General features: G+C 46.2%; 2 protein-coding genes and 1 pseudogene across 11 annotated transcripts in view; 1 reads left to right on the plus strand and 2 right to left on the minus strand.

Moving 5' to 3' along the window:
- Positions 1-396: 396 nt before the first annotated feature.
- Positions 397-2,138, minus strand: LOC136335405 (ankyrin repeat domain-containing protein 6-like; annotated as a pseudogene).
- A 2,764-nt stretch (positions 2,139-4,902) lies between these two features.
- The window catches only part of PIGH (phosphatidylinositol glycan anchor biosynthesis class H), a 32,879-nt gene continuing 15,503 nt past the window's right edge, over positions 4,903-22,278 (plus strand). For 4 of the 10 annotated variants that reach the window (XM_066277252.1, XM_066277250.1, XM_066277253.1 and 1 more), the window contains exons 1-4: positions 4,903-5,159; positions 11,725-11,934; positions 13,032-13,115; positions 15,460-15,809. In XM_066277252.1, the coding sequence (XP_066133349.1) occupies positions 4,980-5,159; positions 11,725-11,934; positions 13,032-13,115; positions 15,460-15,552 (567 nt within the window). In that variant the 5' untranslated portion in view covers positions 4,903-4,979 and the 3' untranslated portion in view covers positions 15,553-15,809. Of the gene's footprint in view, positions 5,160-11,724; positions 11,935-13,031; positions 13,116-14,118; positions 14,876-14,897; positions 15,438-15,459; positions 15,810-22,278 lie in introns of those variants that run through there. The other 6 variants (XM_066277254.1, XM_066277257.1, XM_066277248.1 and 3 more) reach the window with 6 other exon arrangements.
- The window catches only part of PLEKHH1 (pleckstrin homology, MyTH4 and FERM domain containing H1), a 62,803-nt gene continuing 56,976 nt past the window's right edge, over positions 16,452-22,278 (minus strand). Inside the window, exons 27-29 of the mRNA XM_066277247.1 lie at positions 21,102-21,188; positions 20,651-20,797; positions 16,452-19,404 (exon numbers count right to left, since the gene is read on the minus strand). Coding sequence (XP_066133344.1) covers positions 19,243-19,404; positions 20,651-20,797; positions 21,102-21,188 — 396 coding nt within the window. The 3' untranslated portion in view covers positions 16,452-19,242. The remainder of the gene's footprint in view (positions 19,405-20,650; positions 20,798-21,101; positions 21,189-22,278) is intronic.

The following is a 22,278-nucleotide window of genomic DNA, read 5'->3' on the forward strand; positions in this document are numbered from 1 at the left end:
GGCAGTCAGACAGACTCCCGCATGCGCCTGACCGGGATCCACCTGGCACGCCCACCAGGGGGCGATGCTCTGCCCATCCGGGGTATCACTCTGTTGCAACCAGAGACATTCTAGCGCCTGAGGCATAGGCCACAGAGCCATCCCCAGCGCCTGGGCCAACTTTGCTCCAATGGAGCCTTGGCTGTGGGAGGGGAAGAGAGAGACAGAGAGGAAGGAGAGGGGGAGGGGTGGAGAAGCAGATGGGCTCCTCTCCTGTGTGCCCTGGCCGGGAATCGAACCCGGGACTCCTGCATGCCAGGCCGATGCAGGAGCCAACCAGCCAGGGCCTCTCTAAAGTTTATATCAAATTATTCTACCTTCAATTGTATGGCTGTGAGAAAAGGGCACTATTAGTTCTCAAAAATTCCAACTCATAGGATGTGAGAAAAATTGGAAACTCATAGTCAGATATTGCATTTTGATCTCCTCCACAGTTGCCTCCTACTGATTCTCCAGATTGTCGATTAGGGGTTCACACTGACAACTGTATATTGGTGCCTGCATCACTTTCCTGTCCTTGCCCCAGTACAGTGTGTAGAACTGGTTCGCTCTGAACCCGTTGGGGAAAGGATTGGGGTAAACGTCGACAACTGGGTTTCTTTTTAGGGTATTATGAGCGTACAAGTTCCGGTGTCCAGGTTGTTGTTCTGCAGGTGGGGTGGGGTCAGAAAATGCTGACACTTTGGACCCTGACTTTCACCTCCTGCTGTTCTTTGCTCAGGACTCCGGGGGAGAGGCTGATAGGAAATCTTATCGGCCTCGGGCCTCTTCTTTTCTTTGTGCAGCCTGATCACTGCTCTGGTTGTTTCCTGCAGAAACTCTTCCCTTGCTTTGTGCCAGCTCATCTCTTGGCACAGACTGAGCTCTCCTCTCTTCCTCAAGCCTCTCTTTTTCCTCAGGCTTTGCCCACAACTGAAGTGTAAGACCTGGGAGCTTTACTGAGGAGAAGAGCAATTTCCAGAATATCGTGGTAGTGGGCAGTGTCCAGCAGGGTCTGGCCTGCATTATTAACACTGATCTCCTCTGCTCCAGCTTCCAGTATGATTTTAACCACTTTCTTGTGATTTAGGGAAGCAGCAATATGAAGTGCTGTGTCTCCAGCCTGGCTCTTTGCATGGACAGAACAGAAAGCACTATGGAGGAGCTTATGGATGAACAAGAGATTACAGCGCATGGCAACATGCAAACAGGTGTCACCTGCATTATTATTTAAAAAATTTTAAAAAGATTTTATTTATTGCCTGACCTGTGGTGGCGCAGTAGATAAAGCGTCAACCTGGAAATGCGGAGGTTGCCGGTTCAAAACCCTGGGCTTGCCTGGTCAAGGCACATATGGGAGTTGATGCTTCCAGCTCCTCCCCCCCTTCTCTCTCTCTGTCTCTCCCTCTTCTCTTTAAAATGAATAAATAAATAAAAATTTAAAAAAAAGATTTTATTTATTCATTTTTAGAGGAGAGAGAGAGAGAGAAAGGGAGGAGCAGGAAACATTAACTCCCATATGTGCCTTGATCAGGCAAACCGGGGTTTCAAACGGGCGGCCTCAGCGTTCCAGGCCAATGCTTTATCTACCGAACCACCACAGGTCAGGCACCTGCATTATTTTTGAGGTCAGCGTGGGTCCCACCCAGCAGGAGGATGCATGTGCTCTGGGAGTGGCTATTCTGACAGGACAGGTACAGGGCCATATCCCCTACCTTGTTCTTGGCAAGCACGTTGGCTCCTGCTTTAACAAGCAGCTTGACTGGCTGAACTGTGCCAGGACCCTTTGTGCAGGGCCATATTCCGTCCCTGTCTTGTGAGTACAGGGCACAGCTCTCCTGGATGAGCACCATGATGACCTCAGTGTTCCCCACCACCGCAGCCCAATGCGAGGTGGTCTGATCCCCATCATCCTGAACATCAAGGTTACAGCCAGCCTTCAGCAAGAGCTGGACCACAGAAAGATGGCCTTTATTGACAGTGAGAACCAGAGGTGTTCAGCCATGCTTGCTAACTGCTACCTTGGTACCGTCGTTGATGAGCTGAACCACACTGTCCACTTGACACGTGCCTCTGAGAAGGCCTTCTGAAAGCACAGCTACCACATCCTGCCGGCTCATGAATTAGGAGAGAAAGAAGTTTTCAGGTAGGGACAGGCTCCACACAATGCCACTGGCCCAGGCCAGAACCCATGGGGGGACAGATGTTCCCGATTATTGGAAGGTGCCTTTATTACTATGCTATCTTTGAGACTTTCCTCCTGAAATTCAAAGTCCAGGCGCAGGCCTTTTTCCTCTAATCAGTTATGACCTCCTCTCCAAATCAGGGCACATACTGGCAAGTGAAAATGAGCACTCCGACCCTGGTCTTTTTCTCTGGTGCTGGATGTCTGCGCTGCAGGAATGGATGCCAGGGACAGTGTTGGGGGTGAAGGGGACAATAGGGATGAGTTTGTACATCACCTATAGCCTCCTGAAATGTCAGTGACTTTGATACCTGTAGCTTAAGGAAAGTTTTCTTTCAGAATTTATGTCACTTTGAGCTTCCCCCTCAGTCTGCGAGGCAAACCCGCTGGGTACAGAGAGGGGAAGCCCAAACCTACTGTGTATAGAGAGGGGAAGCCCACGGATCCAGTGGAGCAGAGGCGCTGCCACCATAGGGACACCCAGCCCTGCCCACAGCACCTGCCTGGGATGTGGCCCAGGCTCAAGGTCGCTGCCTTGCCCCAATAAATTTAATTTTTTAAAAGATAACAGACAACTAGAACAAAATATCCACGAAGGTATATTATATATAGTTTCTTTTTTAAAAGAAATTCTTTATTGATTGATTTTAGAGAAGGAGGAAGGGAGACAGAGACAGGAACATCGATCTGCCCTTTTTTTTTTTTTTTTTTTTCCTGAAGCTGGAAATGGGGAGAGACAGTCAGACAGACTCCCGCATGCGCCCGACCGGGATCCACCCGGCACGCCCACCAGGGGCGATGCTCTGCCCACCAGGGGGCGTCGCTCTGCCGCGACCAGAGCCACTCTAGCGCCTGGGGCAGAGGCCAAGGAGCCATCCCCAGCGCCCGGGCCATCTTTGCTCCAATGGAGCCTTGGCTGCTGCGGGAGGGGAAGAGAGAGACAGAGAGGAAGGAGGGGGGGTGGAGAAGCAAATGGGCGCTTCTCCTATGTGCCCTGGCCAGGAATCGAACCCGGGTCCCCCGCACGCCAGGCCGACGCTCTACCGCTGATCCAACCGGCCAGGGCCTCGATCTGCTCTTGTATGTGCCCTGACCAGGGATTAAACCCACAACCTCTTTGTTTTGGAACAATGCTCTAACCAACTGAGCTATCAGAGCAGGGCTATAGTTTCTCTTTTAATTAGAAGTTAATGAAACTAAAGATCAAACTTTACCTTTTACCCATGGAGCCCAGGTTAAGAACTAGACTAGAGGTTGCTCCCGAACATCAACAGTGTTTATTTCTAAGTGGTGAAAATATAGGTTATTTAAAATTTTCTTCTTTTCTGCATTTTTCAAATGTTCCACAATAACCAAAACAACTTTTATAATCATAAAGTATATCACATCATATTTTCCAAAATGAGAGGGCTGTATTGCTTGGTAAGATTCAGGATATACAAATTGGAAAAACAAAGCAATATTTGAAAATCCTTTAGGAAAAAAAAGAGAAACAAAATCTCAGATGAAGATGGAAAAACTTGGCCTCACTTTCATCAGAGAGACTTAAAGCTGGTGAGACTGTTATGCGATTTATCTTTATACACAAAAAGATGGATTCTTTAATCATGGTGCTGCCTTGGGTCTGAAGCACCATAACTCTTTAACAAGCCACACTGCCATTCATTAGGGCCACATCCTAAGAAGAAAAAGGACCCAGAGGCTGCAATTACTCATGAATTTATTAATTTTATTTTCCATACCTTCTGCGCCTTTCACTTTTGCTTACCTCCCAGCTTGGATTTGTCTGCCTACTCAATGTTCCATTCAGTGGTTTGAGAGAGAGAACTCCCAGGCAGTGAAATCCAAACTCCTTGCCAGGCCCTGCAAGACTCTCCTGGATCTGACCCTTACCTGCCTCACCTAGTTCCAACTATATTCTCCAAGCGTTGGCTTCTCTGACCTTTTAATTCCTCCAATAAACCAACCCTGTCTCAGCCTCAGGGGCTTTGCTTTTCCAGGTCTTCCTTCCCCGCAAATCCCCCCTCCAGTGCTCCCGCAGAACAGTCTGGCTTCTCATCCTCATAGCTCCAGTGTCTTTCCTTGGAGAGGCTTTCCTGACTGCTCTCTTGACAGTCCCCAAGCCATCCCTACCGGCCATATTATTGCCAACAGCAATCTCTGAAATAATTTCCATACTGCTTCTCTTACCAGGAAGAAAGCTACTTAAAGGCAGGGACCTTGTCAGTATTGTTCACCGCTGTACTCTCAGCACCTAAAATTACCTGAATGAATGAATGAGAATGAACTAATTACCTATGGATTGTCTCCTTGGTGTGTACCCTGGCTTAGAAATAGATATCAGTTTATCAAGAAAAAAGGACGTTTGCCCTGGCCGGGTAGCTCCGTTGAAAGTATCATGCCTAGCACAGAGGTTGCCGGTTGGATACCCCGTCAGGGCACATAGAGGAACGGATCGATGTTCCTGTCTCTCTCTCGCTAAAATCAATACATTTAAAAATTAAAAATAAAAGAAAACGGACGTTAATAGCGTTTTTAAGCTGACCGCTGGGTTGCTGGCCCCCTAAGACGCTTTGGAATACACCGCCCTAGACTTCGCAGCGCGGAATACCGATCCCGCAAGACAGTTCAAGGACTCTCGGCGCGGAACTGAGGCTGCGCGGAGCGTGGAGGGGCGTGGCCAACTCCGCTCTCCGGAAGTGGGCCCAGAGCCCGGGAGAGGACGCGGTCTGGCGGCTGTGGCGGGCGGCCGGCCGCAGGGGGGTGCCTTCCAGCCATGGAGGAAGAGATGAGCTTCTCGGACATTTACGGCGGCCGCCTGGCCTTGCAGCGCCGCTGCTACTCCCCGTTCTGCCGGGAGTTCTGCCTCAGCTGCCCTCGGCTCTCCTTGCGCTCGCTGACCGCTGTCACCTGCACCGTGTGGCTGGTGGCCTACGGACTCTTCGCCCTCTGCGAGGTAATCGGAGGTCCGCCCCTTCCCGCGCTCGGTGTTCCGGGACTCGATTGTGGAACCGTCTCTGAGGTCTTCGGGTTGAGCCCGGACATTTCTCCCGACTCTCCTACAGCCGGAGGGCAGGAACTCGCTGGCCCTGGGGACTCTGTTCGGCTGCTGGACAGCGCTTTAAATTACGTTTAGTGAAAGTTGTGCTTACGTGCTTTACCCCTCTCCTGGGTCTCTGCTGTCCTCTGTGGTCCACCCAGCATACACCTAGTCCTCCAAGACAATCTAAAACTTTTACTTCCATGTGCTTGATGAGTACATGCTCATCGTAATTCAGTTCCAGGGGTTCAGACAACTAGTGAGTGGATCGTCCTCACCCATCACTTCCACTCCCCAGAGGAATCACTGCTATATGCCGGTTGGATACCCCGGCATATAGATATTTCAGTTTCTATATCCAGAAACTGCCTGTCTCCCCTGTAAGTGTGTGTGTATGTGTGTGTGTTCGTGTGTGTACAAATTACAATTTATATACAAGTTATTTAAGAGCTTAATATTGGTAGTTCTTTCTAATAACTTTTTCAAGCAATCTGATTCCCCTCCTCCTAGCCGCTTCCCCAACTTCAAGTATTTTCTAAAGAATTATGAAATTTCCAAGGTGGATGGTTTCTATGCTCAATTCAGACTCAATCTTATTCTCTTAGTGTCAGTTTCCACCTCTCTAACATGGAATTAATAGCTGCCATGCCAGCTTCACAATATTGTGAGGGTCACATGCAGTAGTTTTGTGACAGCCCTCAAATAAAAGGAATCATCCTACTTGCCCTTTTCCGTTTTATATGTAGTGCCCTGAATTGAATATATTATTCCAGGAGTGACCTGAGCAGAGCTAAGTAGAACTGGGCTATTTATTTCTGTAATTTAAATATTGCTTCCATTACTGCATCCTTTTCTGCATTCATTATCTATTTTGCCATCAGAGAATGATATATGCATTATTAAAACTGCCTTAATTTGTACCAAATTGTATTTAAAAGTTTGTTCATAGGTAAGTTAAAATGGTTAAGTTGTCAGGACAGTCCTTTTCCTCCCCCCTGAAAATGATTTAATTTATAATATAGTTTAATGCTAGCCTGAGTTCTGGCCATGTGGTTCTGTAAGGAGGAGGGCACATAAACTTATTAAATGCCTACTGCTTTTAATGTGCCAGCTACTTTACTGAATGTCTCATTGCAACCTTAGAAGAAAAACAAGGCCCAGAGAGAGTAATCACATCCAAAATCACAAAGCCAGTAAGTGGCATACTTGTTCTTCAAACCCAGGACTTTCTAACTCTGAAACCCTTTTTTTTCCCACTAAACTGTGATGTCTCCTCCTTAGGGAGGGCTTGCTTAGGCAAAATTTTTGTGCCAGCTCCCTTTTGTACTTATCTCTCTCATCATGATATCACTTAGCCTCTTCAAATGCCCAGGACTCTGTAACCTCATCTTCCTTTAAACTCCCCTGCAACACTTCTTAAGGGCTCTGTGTAACCAAAATTTATCTTTCCTCCTATTCAAAACTGTTCATCAGAGTAATGAATCAGCTATGAGTGAGAAGAAATCTGAAAAAGGAATTTCTTTTTTTTTTTAATTTTTTTATTTTTTACAGAGACGGAGAGTGAGTCAGGGAGAGGGATAGACAGGGACAGACAGACAGGAACGGAGAGAGATGAGAAGCATCAATCATTAGTTTTTCATTGCGCGTTGCAACACCTTATTTGTTCATTGATTGCTTTCTCATATGTGCCTTGACCCGCGGGCCTTCAGCAGACCAAGCAACCCCTTGCTGGAGCCAGCGACCTTGGGTTCAAGCTGGTGGGCTTTTGCTCAAACCAGATGAGCCCGCACTCAAGCTGGCGACCTTGGGGTCTTGAACCTGGGTCCTCTGCATCCCAGTCCGACGCTCTATCCACTGCATCACCGCCTGGTCAGGCACAAAGGAATTTCTTAAAACATGGCTTAACGTCAACCTAAATGAATATTGAATTGTTAGAAAAATGAAGTACAAATATCGATCGACTTACGACCTATGCAGCTTACAACCATTTGACTTTACGACCACAATCGCTAGCCACGACTTCTCCTTGACTGGCAGCGCAAGCATTGCCCAGCTGGGCACACAACAGTGCGGACCAGCATCCGGCAGCACTACCATCTGCGTGCACCATTTCAACTGTTATCCCAGACTCGGTACAGCAATTTGTGTTTTGTGTCCTGGATATTTTTCATCAAACCCCTCCCAAGATGTCTACCAAGAGGAAATTGTCTTTGCAGATATTAAACCAGTTGTACTGGTAATGCAGTGTTTTACTTAAACCTGATGAATGTAAAAATAAGAAACAAAATGGTGTAGAGATGAACAAATGGCATAAAATGAACAAAGAAAATTATGATATATAACAATAATGAAAGAAAATTATGATAAAATATGACTTAAAGATTTTTATAACATCATTTCTCAGTACTGTACACATAGCCTACTCAACTTATGACCAAATCGTGTTACGACCCGTCTGTTGAAACCAATCGTGGTCGTAAGTTGAGCACTAGGTGCATTACATATTTAGGTAGTAATCTTTGGGGCAGAAATTACCTTCCTGAAAAACTGATATGGATCAAATTCTCTAAGCATTTACTTTTCTTCTTTCCTTCTTCCCAGTTTTTGAATTCCCAGTTCTATTAAAATTCCAGGTTTTTATCTTATTTATTGCAATCTAGAATGTTGTTCTTTCCCCTTACTTTTCTCAACTAAGTAGATGTCTCAATAACCACGACCTCTGCACCAATTAAATCTTATTTCGTTGGAAGTCTTCATGGGACATTCCTTAGTGCTTTAATCTTCACCCCCCCTTCTTAGGAGTTATAGTCAGTATTATAGCATTCTCCAGAAATATTTTATATATAAATTAATCTTGCCTCTAATAAACCTGTTAAGGCCAAGGCTGAATTTTACTTCTCTCCAAACTTCTATAACTCTTTTTCAGTGTGAACTAGCCTGACCTGTGGTGGTGTAGTGGATAAAGCGTCAACCTGGAAACACTGAGTGAGGTTGCCAGTTCAAAACCCTGGGCTTGCCTGGTCAAGGCACATATGGGAGTTGATGCTTCCTGCTCCTCTCCCCTTCTCTCTCTTTCTCTCTCTCCCCTCTCTATAATGAATAAATAAAATCTTAAAAAAAAATAAATAAAAATCAGTGCAAACTATATACAAGATACTATACTAGATGCTAGGCATTTAATTGACTCCAAGCAGATATTTCTGAAACATCAGACATGCAGCACATAGATTTCTCCATCCTCCATTTGTTAATCAACAAATAGTACCCCAATAAATTCAATAAAATAAAAAACCAAAAACCAAATAGTTGTCTAGCACAGAAGTCAGCAAACTTTTTCTTTAAAATGTCAAATTGCCTGACCGATGGTGCAGTGGATAGAGTGATAGAGTGTTGACTCAGAATGCTGAAGTCCCTGGTTTGAAACCTTGAGATCACTGGCTGGAGCTGGGCTTGTTGGCTGAGTGCAGGCTTTCAAGCCTGAGTGCGTGGTCACTGGCTGGAGCGCAGGATCATCAATATGATCCCAAGGTCACTGGCTAGAGCAAGGGGTCACTGGCTTGGCTGGAGCCCCCTGGTAAAGGCACATATGAGAAGCAATCAATGAACAACTAAAGTGAAGCAACTATGAGTTGATGCTTCTCATCTCTCTCCTTCCTTTGTCTCTCCCTTCCTGGTCTCTCTCTCTCTCTTAAAAAAAAAAGGATAATTATTTTAGGCTTTATAGGTTTCTGTCTCATATTCTTCTTTCTCTTTTTTAACCACTCTTTAAAAAATGTAAAAGTCATTTTTTTTTGTACTTTTCTTAAGTTGGAAACAGGGAGGCAGTCAGACAGACTCCCGCATGTGCCCAACTGGGATCCATCCGGCATGCCCACCAGGGAGCGATGCTCTGCCCATCTGGGGTGTTGCTCTGTTGCAGCCAGAGCCATTCTAGTGCCTGAGGCAGAGGCCACAGAGCCATCCTCAGCGCCCGGGCCAACTTTGCTCCAATGAAGCCTTGGCTGCGGGAGGGGAAGAGAGAGACAGAGAGGAAGGAGAGGGGGAGGGGTGGAGGAGCAGATGGGCGCCTCTCCTGTGTGCCCTGGCTGGGAATCGAACCTGGGATTCCTGCACGCCAGGCCGATGCTCTACCACTGAGCCAACCGGCCAGGGCTGGAGTAAAAGTCATTTTTAGCTCAAGGTGGACCAGACAAAAATAGATCATGGGCCCAAATAGTTTGCAGACCTCTGATCTAACATTTAGTATCTGTGAGGTAGAAAGAAGTAGAAAGATACTTTCAAAGAAAACAGAGCTGGTCAGTAAAGTGGTAAAAACAGATTTGCTTCAGAAACTAGGAGAAAAGAGACCTTAGTATAGAACTGGGCTCTGAGTACAGCATAGACAAGTGAAAATTTATAGCCTAGGAGCAGGATGGGGGTTGGGGGATGGGAAATTACTAAAAGGAAACATCAGGGGTAAAGGGTGATTCTGGCTAAACTGACTTGAAAGGATTCTTGCTGAAGACAGGCCAGGGTTATCAGATACTAAGGGTGGGGGTTCTCTCTGAACTGACTTAGCGAGATTCTAGCTACAGCTGGGCAATGTAGGCCCAACAAGGATGGATGCCAACGCCAGGGGCTTAGAAGAGCTAGACTAGAGTTAGGTCAAGGAGGGCATCTTGTCAGTAACAAATAATGAGAGACTTCCTGCCCTCAAGGAATGATAGTCATAAATTACTGAATCTCTTGATTCTAGGTCATCAATGATTTTTTTCTGTGCCATCCTTCTATATAATAGCTTTATGGAAAAAAGAAAACAATGCCACATGAAAGAAACACATTTCAACTTCAGAAATGATAAAAGGTTGTAAATGTGTCTTAAAATCAAAGGAATAAATTCCATTTTGAGCCCTTAACATATCAGTCACAGCCCAAAATGACTAAAAGAGCCCTAAATGATAATATCTCTATTATTTGGCAAAACAGGAAGTCAGTAGGTAGGAGAGCTCTAGAGGGCATAAAAGGCTCAGTAGGTTGTTTTCTTCATCTTGATATACTCTACTTGTTCTCAGCCTAGCCTTCTACATGGTCCGACAGAGTCCACAGTACTTCCAGACATCAGAACCTCAGGCTGTAGGGAACTTATCTTCCTTAGATCTCTTTTTAAGATGGACTTAGGCCTGGCCAGATGGTTCAGTGGATAGAGCGTCATCCTGGCATGCCAGTGTCGTAAGTTCCATCCCCAGTCAGGGCACGTACAAGAAGCAAACAATGAGTGTACAACTAAATGGAACAACTAAGTGGAACAATGAGTTGATGCTTCTCTCTCTTCTCTCTTTCTCTCCACCCATCTCTCTACCCTCCTTCTTTCTCAGATCAGTGGAAAACTTAAAAAAGAAAAGTGGACTTAGTTTTACAGAAGCCCCTCCAGCAGACCTCCCCTCACATCTCATTGGTCTGAGTTGTATCATGTGTCCATTTCTAAACCAGTCATTGGTAAGAGTGGGAACTAACCAAGTTAGGAAGGAGTGGTTGACCTGACCAGGTGGTGGCATGGTGGCACAGTGGATGCTGAGGGACCTAGGTTCAAAACCCTGAGGTCTCCGGCTTGAGTGTGGGCTCACCGGGCTTGAGCCTGGGGTCACTGGCTTGAGCGTGAGATCACAGACATGACCCCAAGGTCTCTGGCTTGAGCATGGGATCACTGGCTCAGCTGAAGCCCCCCACCCCCATCAAGGCACATATGAGAAAGTAATCGATGAACAACTAAGGTGCGGCAACAAGGAGTTGATGCTTTTCATCTCTCTCCCTTCCTGTCTGTCCGTGCTCCCCTCTCTCTCTTGCTCTCTCTCTCCAAAAAAAAAAAAAAAAAGGGAAGGAATGGTTGTTGAGTAGTATCTATTAACACTGTGCTAAGCAGTTTTATTATTTGTTCAGTCTATGATTTTTTTTAAAGATTTTTTTAATTTATTCATTATAGAGAAGAGAGACAGAGAAAGAGAGAGAGAGAGAAGGGGGGAGGAGCGGGAAGCATCAACTCCCATATGTGCCTTGACCAGGCAAGCCCAGGGTTTTTGAACCGGTGACCTCAGCGTTTCCAGGTTGACGCTTTATCCACTGCTCCACCACAGGTCAGGCCTGTTCAGTCTGATTTTGCACTATGTATTGTTCTGAGGGAGTGTGAGAGGAAAAGGTCTGAGTCCTTAAGTTGCAATTTGGAAGGAAAATTTCTGAGTGGTGTGATGGTGGGTATTTCGCTGATGGAGGTTCTCCTCCACAGGCCTATCCATTTATTGTCTGGATTTATTTCATCATATGCTTTCACAGCTCTACAGAACACAAAGGTGATTCCTCTTCCTTCATGCCTGTTTCCCTCATGTGCTCAACTCACTTTAGAATACAGGCTTTTTTACCGCATTGCCTAGAGTGGACTTATTAAACAGCAGATATATGCAGAGGACCACTGGGTAATCTTACTGCCTGTGTCTGGCTCTCTCTTCAGAACAGCATGATCCTCTCTGCTGCCATCTTCATCACCCTCTTAGGCCTGCTTGCTTACCTCCATTTTGTGAAGATTGATCAAGAGACCCTGTTAATCATTGATTCCCTTGGTATCCAGATGACTTCATCCTACGCCTCTGGCAAAGAAAGCACCACCTTCATTGAAATGGGTGATGTGAAGGATATTATCATTAATGAGGCTATTTACATGGTAAGTATATAAGTGGCATTACACCCCTCTCTTGGGAGGAGGGAGCCCTTGGGATAGGCCTGGATTTGAACTATTTTAATACCTAAAGTATTAGATGTCAAAAAATTAAAGCTGGAGACTTTCTGCCAGTACTATTTGAAGTGTTTCCTTTTGGCCTGACCTGTGGTGGTGCAGTGGATAAAGCGTTGACCTGGAAATGCTGAGGGCTCCAGTTCGAAACCCTGGGCTGGCCTGGTCAAGGCACATATGGGAGTTGATGCTTCCAGCTCCTCCCCCCCCTTCTCTCTCTCTGTCTCTCCCTCTCCTCTCTAAAAAAATTAATTAATTAATTAATTAATTAAAAAAATGAAGTGTTTCCTTTTGGGCTGGCATGTCTAAAAACTAAAAATAAAACATTAAAAAAAGATATATCTATTAAAAAAGTTTTTTTATTTATTGCTTTTAGAGAGAGAGGGAAGGAGAGAGAGAAAGAAACATCCACTTGTTCCACTTATTCATTGGTTGATTCTTGTATGTGCCCTGACCCAGGATCGAACCCATAATCTTGGTGTATTGGCACCACACTCTAACCAACTTGGCTACTTGTCCAGAGCATCCTTTTATTTTCGAAGAGACACAACATTTCAATTTTCTTTTCTAGCTCAGCTTCAGAATCTTCTCTGGTTATTATTGCTGTTATTTTTTTTTCCATTTAAAGCATGAGAATTAACTTCTCCCTCACTTCAAAAGCTGTCAAGCGTTCTACTTAGAGATAACCATTTACAAAAATGTTTTTTTTTTTAAAACAAATCCTTACTCTTTTTTTTTTAATTTTTATTAATTTTTTATTTATTTATTTTAGAGTGGAGAGGGAGAGAGAGAGACAGAGAGAGGAGAGACAGAGAGAGAGAAGTGGGGGAGGAGCTGGAAGCATCAACTCCCATATGTGCCTTGACCAGGCAAGCCCAGGGTTTCGAACCGGCGACCTCAGCATTTCCAGGTCGACGCTTTATCCACTGCGCCACCACAGGTCAGGCCACAAAAATGTTTTAGCCTTTCCTTTAAGGGAAAAAATAAGTTTCACTTAGCTATTTGCTGTTTGGCTTATTTTCTTATAGCAGAAGGTGATTTACTACCTGTGCATTTTATTGAACGATCCGTTGGAACCACATCGAATATCCCAAGTAGTACCTGTCTTCCAGGTGAGCACAGAACACTGCTTTGCTTAACTTTCTTCTCCAAAGACATCCTCTGCCTTTCCTCCCTCTTACGTATCCACTGCTACTTATGTTTAGTAGCAACTTTCATTGTCAGGATCATTTAAGGATACCTGACAGCTATTTTTAGTGAAAATTAGAATTTTAATTATTTCAGAAGCTCCTTTCTGAGGCAAATATAGGCTTTCAGAAATACTACAAATTTTAGCGAAAAAAGAAGTGCATAGCAAGTTCAGCCTATAAATCATCATTCATCTACTTTGGCTCAGTCTACCAATATGATTTTACAGAGACATTGCTGACCTATACATATATTGTACACTGTTTTGTATTTTGCTTTTTTAAATCTAACATGCATATTTTCATGCATCTACAAAGGCCATTATATTTATTATTTTATGTAATTATATCATGTCAAGTATCAGTTTATTTAGCCACTCTATTGCTAGCTTTTTTAAAATTTTTATTTTTTTTATAGAGACAGAGAGAGAGTCAGAGAGAGGGATAGACAGGGACAGACAGACAGGAACGGAGAGATGAGAAGCATCAATCATTAGTTTTTTGTTGCGCATTGTGACACCTTAATTGTTCATTGATTGCTTTCTCATACGTGCCTTGACCGCGGGCCTTCAGCAGACCGAGTAACCCCTTGCTGGAGCCAGCGACCTTGGGTCCAAGCTGGTGAGCTTTGCTCAAACCAGATGAGCTCGCGTTCAAGCTGGCGACCTCGGGATCTCGAATCTGGGTCTTCCGCATCCCAGTCCGATACTCTATCCACTGCGCCACCGCCTGGTCAGGCTTTATTGCTAGTTTTTGAAATTACATTTGGATTTTTCTTTTGCTCTTATAAAAAAAACCACTTATACAAACATAATGATACTAAATTACCTTATAGGTGTATAATTTATGTATGTAGTTAACTGCCTCACTGCCCTGTTTCACAAAGGATTTTTTTGTTGTTGTTTTTTGTTTTTGTATTTTTCCGAAGCTGGAAAGGGGGAGGCAGTCAGACAGACTCCCTCATGCGCCCGACCGGGATCCACCTGGCATGCCCACCAGGGGGCGATGCTCTGCCCATCCGGGGCCTCGCTCGGTTGCGACCAGAGCCCACTCTAGCGCCTGAGGCAGAGGCCATGGAGCCATCCCCAGCGCCCGGGCCATCTTTGCTCCAATGGAGCCTTGGCTTCGAGGGGAAGAGAGAGACAGAAAGGAAGGAGAAGGAGAGGGATGGAGAAGCAGATGGGCGCTTCTCCTGTGTGCCCTGGCTGGGAATCGAACCCGGGACTTCCGCACGCCAGGCCAACGCTCTATTACCGAGCCAACCGGCCAGGGCTCACAAAGTATTTAAAGCAGCTAAGCATTATACATCAAAATTATTTTAGTAAAGCTTATGAACAGTTTTATAGATTTTTACAGTGTTAGAAATTTGGTTCCAGAGATTGGACAACTTTATCACACTTTGGGAATTTGTGCTTGTTTTCTACAGTCTTGGCTAACAATGGGTTTAGCTATTTTTTAGTTTAGTATGTAGATAATTTAAAGTTTTCCAATTTGTATATCTTTAAAGAACAGACTTTCATATTTCCTTACACTTAACCTGTATTTCCTTTTGTTTTAAACTATACATATCTCCTCTCTTAGTCAAGTAGAATCTAGATATTGATCATGTGTTTGTAACAACTTACATATTTTGGTATCAAACTTTTATTAAATATGCTTTCCACATGTTTTTCCCATTCTGTGACTTTATTTTTTTATTGATTTTAGTGAGGGAGGCAGGGAGAGAGAGACAGAGAGACAGGAACATCAAGCTGTTCCTGTGTGTGCCCTGACCGGGGATCAAACTGGCAACCTGTGTGCTTCAGCACGATGTTCTTAACCAACCGAGCTATCTGGCCGGGGCCTCTGTGACATTTTTTAAAATTTGGGTTTTATTACATTTCATTATACAAACTACTTTTCCATATTTACATATTAAATGTCCCTTCCTGTCTCTGAGGACTGTTTCACAGTTGTGACACTTCCCAGGAGGGTCTATCCTTGTTACTCCTCTTGTTTGCTCTTCATGGAGATTTCATGGAGATCATGAAATTTATACAGATTAAAAACTATCTTTCAAGATCCTGCTTCACACAATTCATAGGCTGGGCATGGGCCTAGTTAGGGACTCTGCCGGCAAGGTGCTATGAAGTCGAACTTCGCCTCTCAGCTCACACCTGTGCCATACAGACCCCTTGGCCTGGTGGCAGATTGAGGGGCACGTGGATGCAGCACTGCTAAGCACTCTGACGTTCATCTCGGCTGTGCATCTCTCCCCTTTGGAATTCAGAATGCCAAGCCCCGGCTGGACTGCTTGATCGAAGTGTACAGGAGCTGCCAGGAGATCCTGGCCCGTCAGAAAGCCACATCCAGAACCCCATGAGGCCCAGCATTCAGAGGCCAGCGTTGTCTTCTGTGGGAAATGACTCCCAAGCCCTAGGAGCTGGGGTACCCCTGCCATCGTGTGGACCGGTCCTAGGAACCAGGATGGATGCAGCGGAGCTCAGAGCCATAGAGCAGATGACTGGAAACCCAACTCACCGTGTGGTGTTGAGCAGAGTATTTGTGCATTTCAGTGCTCCCCTTGTGAGATATTGCCTACTCTGCCAACCAGGGGAGAGCTCAAAGGATACGTCAAAGGTAATGTCGACAAAGAGCACTTGTGAAATACCTAAGCACATTCAAGTTTACTTTTTGTTGAAATTTGTAGAGCAAGACAATGGGAAATTGATACCAGCTTTCTTGAGAAAGACAATTTCTAACTGTATAGTACCCCTGTGTAAAGTTAAGAAAAAGTCAAGCCCTTCAAGTACTGGGTTAGCAGGAAATGTCCTACAAAAGACTAGTAAGACTAGTCTCTGTCTACCTACCTCCTGTGTCTGTACAGGATTAATTTATGATGACTCTCTTGATGAAAAGGTATCTTTTCCTAAACATACACAGTAATTGCCTGGTTCACAGACAGCTGCTTTTTACTGACAAATTATTTAGTGACTTTCAGGCATGGGGTGTCAAGTACATTACTACTCTTCTGTCACTCAGCATTGTGTATGGTTTCAAAGCCTCTTTTGCCAAGAAGGATGAGACAAAAGGCCAGAGAGAAATGGACTGGTTTCCAGGCATGTTCCAGAAGGACAAACATGCAAACTATAGAAGCCTTTGTTCATAAGGCAGTTTCTTCTGTATGAAATCCATCAACTAAGGGAGGATTCCTGAATGGTCAGGAAGGAAACAGGTGGGGGAGATAGCTTGACCCCCAAATTCAGTATAAATATAGCTCTATTCTTTCTTATTTTTTCCTTAGGATTCTTTTTTTTTTTTTTTTTTTTGGTATTTTTCCGAAGCTGGAAACGGGGAAGCAGTCAGACAGACCCCCGCATGCGCCCGACCGGGATCCACCCGGCATGCCCACCAGGGGGCGATGCTCTGCCCATCTGGGGCATTGCTCTGTTGCAACCAGAGCCATTCTAGCGCCTGAGGCAGAGGCCATGGAGCCATCCTCAGCGCCCGGGCAAACTTTGCTCCAGTGGAGCCTTGGCTGCGGGAGGGGAAGAGAGAGACAGAGAGGAAGGAGAGGGGGAGGGGTGGAGAAGCAGATGGGCACCTCTCCTGTGTGCCCTGGCCGGGAATCGAACCTGGGACTCCTGCATGCCAGGCCGATGCTCTACCACTGAGCAAACCGGCCAGGGCCCTTAGGATTCTAATTTTTAATTTTAATAATCCAGGTAGATTATAGAACAGGGGTCCCCAAACTTTTTACACAGGGGGCCAGTTCACTGTCCCTCAGACTGTTGGAGAGCCGGACATTAAAAAAAAACTATGAACAAATCCCTATGTACACTGTATATATCTTATTTTAAAGTAAAAAAACCAAAACAGGAACAAATACAATATTTAAAATAAAAAACAAGTAAATTTAAATCAATAAACTGACCAGTATTTCAATGGGGACTATGCTCCTCTCACTGACCACCAATGAAAGAGGTGCCCCTTCCGAAAGTGCGGCGGGGGCCAGATAAATGGCCTCAGGGGGCCGCATGTGGCCCGAGGGCCGTAGTTTGGGGACCTCTGTTATAGAATCCTCATGGGCCTTAGAGATACTCAAGGTATTACAAAAGCAGAGTGATCATTTATTTGCCTTTTATACCAGTCCTGGAGGGGTTCTTCAGAAGCCTGTGGTACATGTAATTTGTTGACCTGTTTGAGGTAGAATTGTCCCAACTAGATCCTAAATTCTGGGGGAAAGGCAGTAACAGAAATGGCAGATGGGCCTGACCAGGTGGCACAGTGGATAGAGCATCTGCCTGGGACTCAGAGGATCCAGGTTTGAAACCCTGAGGTCGCTGGCTTGAGCGAGGGCTCATCCAGCTTGAGCGTGGGATCATAGACATGACCTCATGGTCACTAGCTTGAGCCCAAAGTCGCTGGCTAGAGCCCAGAGGTCTCTGGCTCGAAGCCTAAGGTTGCTAGCTTGAGCCCAAGGTTGCTGGCTTGATAAAGGGGTCACTTGGTCTGCTGTAGCCCACAGGTCAAGGCACATGAGAAAGCAATCAATGAACTACTAATGTGCTGCAAAGAAGAACTGATACTTCTCATCTCTCTCCCCTGTCTGTTTGTTCCTCTTGCTTTCTTTGTCTCTCTCACTAAAAAAATGGCAGAAGGCTGTGAAACTGCCAGCCTTGCAAAGCCAAGTTCATTGAAAAGAGGCAGACACTCTCCTGTTCTTCCTTTCCATCACACCTGTCAGTTTAAAGTACGAGGGAAAAGCGTACAAGAGCTGAGGTGTTCACAAAACTAGTTCCAGCCGTGTGCACGCACACACCACCACCCCACCCCACCCCACCCCACCCGGGTTCTTGGATACAACTGCTAAAACCATACAGTTTTCAGCACTTTATTGACAACCAGTAGGACTGCCTTGGAGCTATGGAATAAACCTCAGTTTCTCCACTGTTGGAAAATCAGAGTATCAGTGAACTCTTTGTCTTTTTTTTCTGTTAGGGGAGGGTGGAAACAAAGATCGTCCCTTAGTTGGGGATAGGGGAGATTGGCATCACTAGGAAGGCAAAAGGTGAAAGAATCATTCAGTTTCTTCCCCTGATGCTCTTAGGCTAGGACCAAGATCCTGTGTTCTCTGCCCTCAAACTAATTCCCAGCGGAAGTTCGCCAGAAGTCTTGAGGAACAAATCCAGGCCCACGAGCCTGGAGGGTTCTTCTGTTTCCGACTGTCTTTGGTGGCTCACAGAGCAGCAAACAGCAGAGTGCATCTGCTTGGGCTTTCAAAGGGCAAGGAAACAGTGCTGACCACCTCGTCCTCCAGTAGTGCGCACAGCCTTCTCTGGGCCCCGTCCAGTGGTTACAGTGAGACACGGGAGGTCAGGCTGGAGCTGCCCCCTGCCTTTGCTTGTACCCAGTTGGGCTTGCAGTCCAGTGTGAGGGAAAACAGCTTCAGTCTCAGCAGGGAGAGCTCCCTGTCCTACAAAGGCAGGAGCTGCTGCCCCCGAGGGGCGGGGCAGAACACCTGCTCATCTGCAGCAGGGGGAGGGGAAAGACAACACTACTCCTTTTTCTCCAGCCCTGCCCACACCTTTCCCACTGGGGAAAGTAAGTCTAGTTTTAGTGAGTTCTAGGCTTTTGTCAAGAGTCCCAGTGAAGTGGAAATTTTAGACCTATTCAGGGATGTTAGGAAAACTTCAAGTATAAACCCCACATAAGGAGTATATGCAACATAAAAAATGCTAGCCTCCCTGAGGGTGTCAGTGGGGAGCGCTCTCACTTACAGCACCGTTGCCCTCAGTAACCATCCCTGTCTGTCTAGAAGCAGGTAGTATCCAGAGCTCAGTATTCTTGTGGAAAAGAGAGTGGTTTTTATACTGGGTCTGGACTTTTAAAAGTTGGGCCCTGAAACATTATAAGGCACCTTGAATGTTAAGACTTCGTGGACCCTGAAATACACATTTCACAGAACAAACCAGGGTGGGGGTTGCTCCATCACAGTAGAATCCTGTCCCAGAACATTCATCTCCAACCCCAGAGGCACCAGGTGGTGCTGGGAAAGGGGCAGGAGAACTATTCACAGCAACGTTGGCCCCTTGGCAGCACAGGGAACAGAAGCAAAGAACTGTCGTCCATCCAGTTCCCATGGCTGGTGGGCAGCAGGTGGGTTGGTACGTGGGTTCCCAGTCACGGAGCAGTGGTTCATGTAGCTGGCCACGACGAAAGTAGCCTCTGCGATCTAAGGAGACAACAGAGATATGGGAATGGAACTCGCCGTGGCTCGAGGACTGGCTTTCTCACCTACTAGCTATTAGACAGGGTATATAACCTTCCTAGGCTTCAGTTTATCTCTTAAAATACCCACCCAGGAGAAAATGTACAAAGGCAGTCACTACTGTGAGGTTCAGAGGCCCAGTGAAATGGGTGCCAATTGGTTTGGAGGTCCTCTGAGATGGACAGTACCCTCCTGAGAACAGGAGAGGCAACGTGCACTCTGGTTAGCTCCAAGTTAGGGACGGGAGCCTCCCTGGAGGACAGGGTCTGTCTAGCTTCTTTGTCGGGTGGTATTAAAGGAGGGGGAGATTTGGAAAACTCCAACTTTACGATTAAAGCAACATGATTTCCAGTTACTCTCAAAAAGAAGCCAGGCACTATAAGTCAGGACTTAGGTTTGTGAGTCTGTAATTCTTACTTTTGCCAGTCAGCATTTCCTGTACTGAGTGGGAATAAAGACTGTAAGGCAAAGAAGTCTTTGCACGGTCTTCAAGATCTGAAGGGCCCTGGCCGGTTGGCTCCGGACAGAGCATCAGCCCAGTGTCTGGATGTCCTGGGTTTGATTCCCAGTCAGAGCACACAAGAGAAGCGACCTATCGGCTGCTTTCCCCCTCCTGCAGCCAGTGGCTCGACTGGTTCGAGTGTCTGCCCCAGGCACTGAGGATAGCTCTGTTGGTCTGAGCACGTCAGCCTGAGGACCTGATAGCTTGGGTGATTCAAGCCCCAGATGAGTTGCCATGTGGGAGTCTGTCTCACTATCTCCCCTCCTCTCAAAAAAAAAAATCGGAAGGAAGAGGGACCACGCAGATTGTCCCACTTTGTGACCAGTGTAGGATAAGGTGAGAACATCTTGAGGAGGCAGCAGCCCTGGCCCTGGGCCTGCTGCAGAACAGCAAGTGAGCATTCGACTCAAGCCTGCCTGGTGCTGAGGCTTGAGAGAACTAGGAAAGAGAATGTGAACAGAATAGGAGTGGCTGGGCCAGAGGGAGTTCCTTCCCTAGCCAGCCCCGCACCTGCCAGCTCAGCAGTGACTGAGATGCAGCGCTCCCTGAACCCTCTGGAGTAATACAATACTTATAGATAAGGCCAAAAGTCTTATTTGGGGCAGGGCTCTTCTGTAATACTGTCATAACCCCAGCTTCCTTTCTAAGCTCCAAGCCCACTTTCCCTACCAGATCAGAGTAAGATGTCTTAGTAGCTCTCAGACCTACCTTGGGAGTGGCCATCCGGAAGATCAACTTCTCAATGTGGCCTTTTCCAGAGCTCTGGTCTGGAATGGATCTAATCACAAGCATGAAGTCATCCCGGCAGCCACCAAAGGTCATCACTGAAGAGTAGGGGTAGGTGACTTGCACTCGCTGCAGGAAAGAGCCGGTTAGTTCTAGGGAAACTTTCCATCTGCCTCTGGAGCTAGGCACCAGCATCCCGTCTCTTCTAAGCACAGACAGTATTCACCGGGAAGGAAGAGTTCTGAAGTGGTCATAATCTGTAACTCTACATCTTCAATATCTACAAGCTGTATCTAGACTAGAGAATAGCAGTGCTTGGGTAAGGGGTGGGGGAGGGGGACCACGGTCACTTAGCTCGGGCCTTTGAGTCCAGAGAGGAAGAGAAAAGACTATTCAGGAAAAGGAGGGGTCAGAAGCCCTCATCCTCCGGTACCATAGTGTTGTGGTCCAGGATGCTGACACCATCCTCATTCACAGCAATCCACACCAGAGCGCTCTCCTTGGAAGACAGCTGTGCAGGCTGGGGAACCAGGAAAATCCCATCAGACATATCTACAGCTAGGGATTCTGAACTATCAGAGTGCTGTGAGGAAAAAGGAAGATGCAGGGGTCTGCTAGAAATGTCCCAACTTCCCCTCGTCTTGGAAAACACAGAAGACGGTATTTGTACAGCACGTTGGAGTAAACAGGAGGCATCTGGCCTTGGGGCTCTGGCTACCTACTAACAAGCCAAGGTGGAAAGGACCGCTTTGTAGAGTACCTCTAGCCTCTCCTGCCCCAGCACACTGGTTGGGGAGCTCTGTGCTATAGAAGAGAGCATCCCTGGCTGCCGTGTCATGGGCGTGGAGAACAGGCTGTTTCCTCTTAGCTCTCAGAAACTGATAGCATTGCACCCAGTCTCTCCCAGCTGATGTGCATCTTGCTTCAATCAATTCCCTAGGAACCGCCCAGTCTGGATAGAACTGGTTAGAACGTCATCCTGCAGCCAAGAGTTTGCTGGTTCAATCCCCAGTCAGGGCACTTACAGGAACAGACCGATGTTCCTGTCCCTCTCCCTTCCTCTCACTAAAAAAAATCAATAAATAAAAATTAAGAAACAAAGCAAAAAACTTCCTAGGGACTGTAAAAGAAATAGGAAACCAAGAATGCAATCTTACGGGCCTTAAATGCTAATAGTAAGAAAAGTGACTGGTGGACAGTTCCTGGAATAACTAATTTTCACTTGCCAGGGCTGCAGTAGAGCAATCCAGATTTCCCACCTCTCCTATCCAAAAGGTTGGGGAAGCAGTCATATAACTTTTTTCAGAAGCTTTCCCCGGCTTCTTAAAGTGGGGCCCCCTGTAATAAATATGCCTTTGTAATTACATAGTTCATCCTCCCCCCCCTCAGGGGTAGCATTGAGAAAGGAGTCAATAAAGGAAAGATGAGGGTCACCCAGAAATACTCCTAGCCCCAAAGCAATGAATCAACTGCTCTGGACCATGGAAATGGGTGGAGAGATAGCGACCCCTGGTGGTTGCTAGCCTGCAGGCTGGCGCTACGGACTGGCTCAAACGTGACCAGGGACAGCAGTTCCTGGAGAAACGGGGCATCTCTGAGGGTGTGGGCAC

Source organism: Saccopteryx bilineata, chromosome 4, assembly GCF_036850765.1.
Source record: "Saccopteryx bilineata isolate mSacBil1 chromosome 4, mSacBil1_pri_phased_curated, whole genome shotgun sequence".
Classification (NCBI taxonomy): domain Eukaryota; kingdom Metazoa; phylum Chordata; class Mammalia; order Chiroptera; family Emballonuridae; genus Saccopteryx; species Saccopteryx bilineata.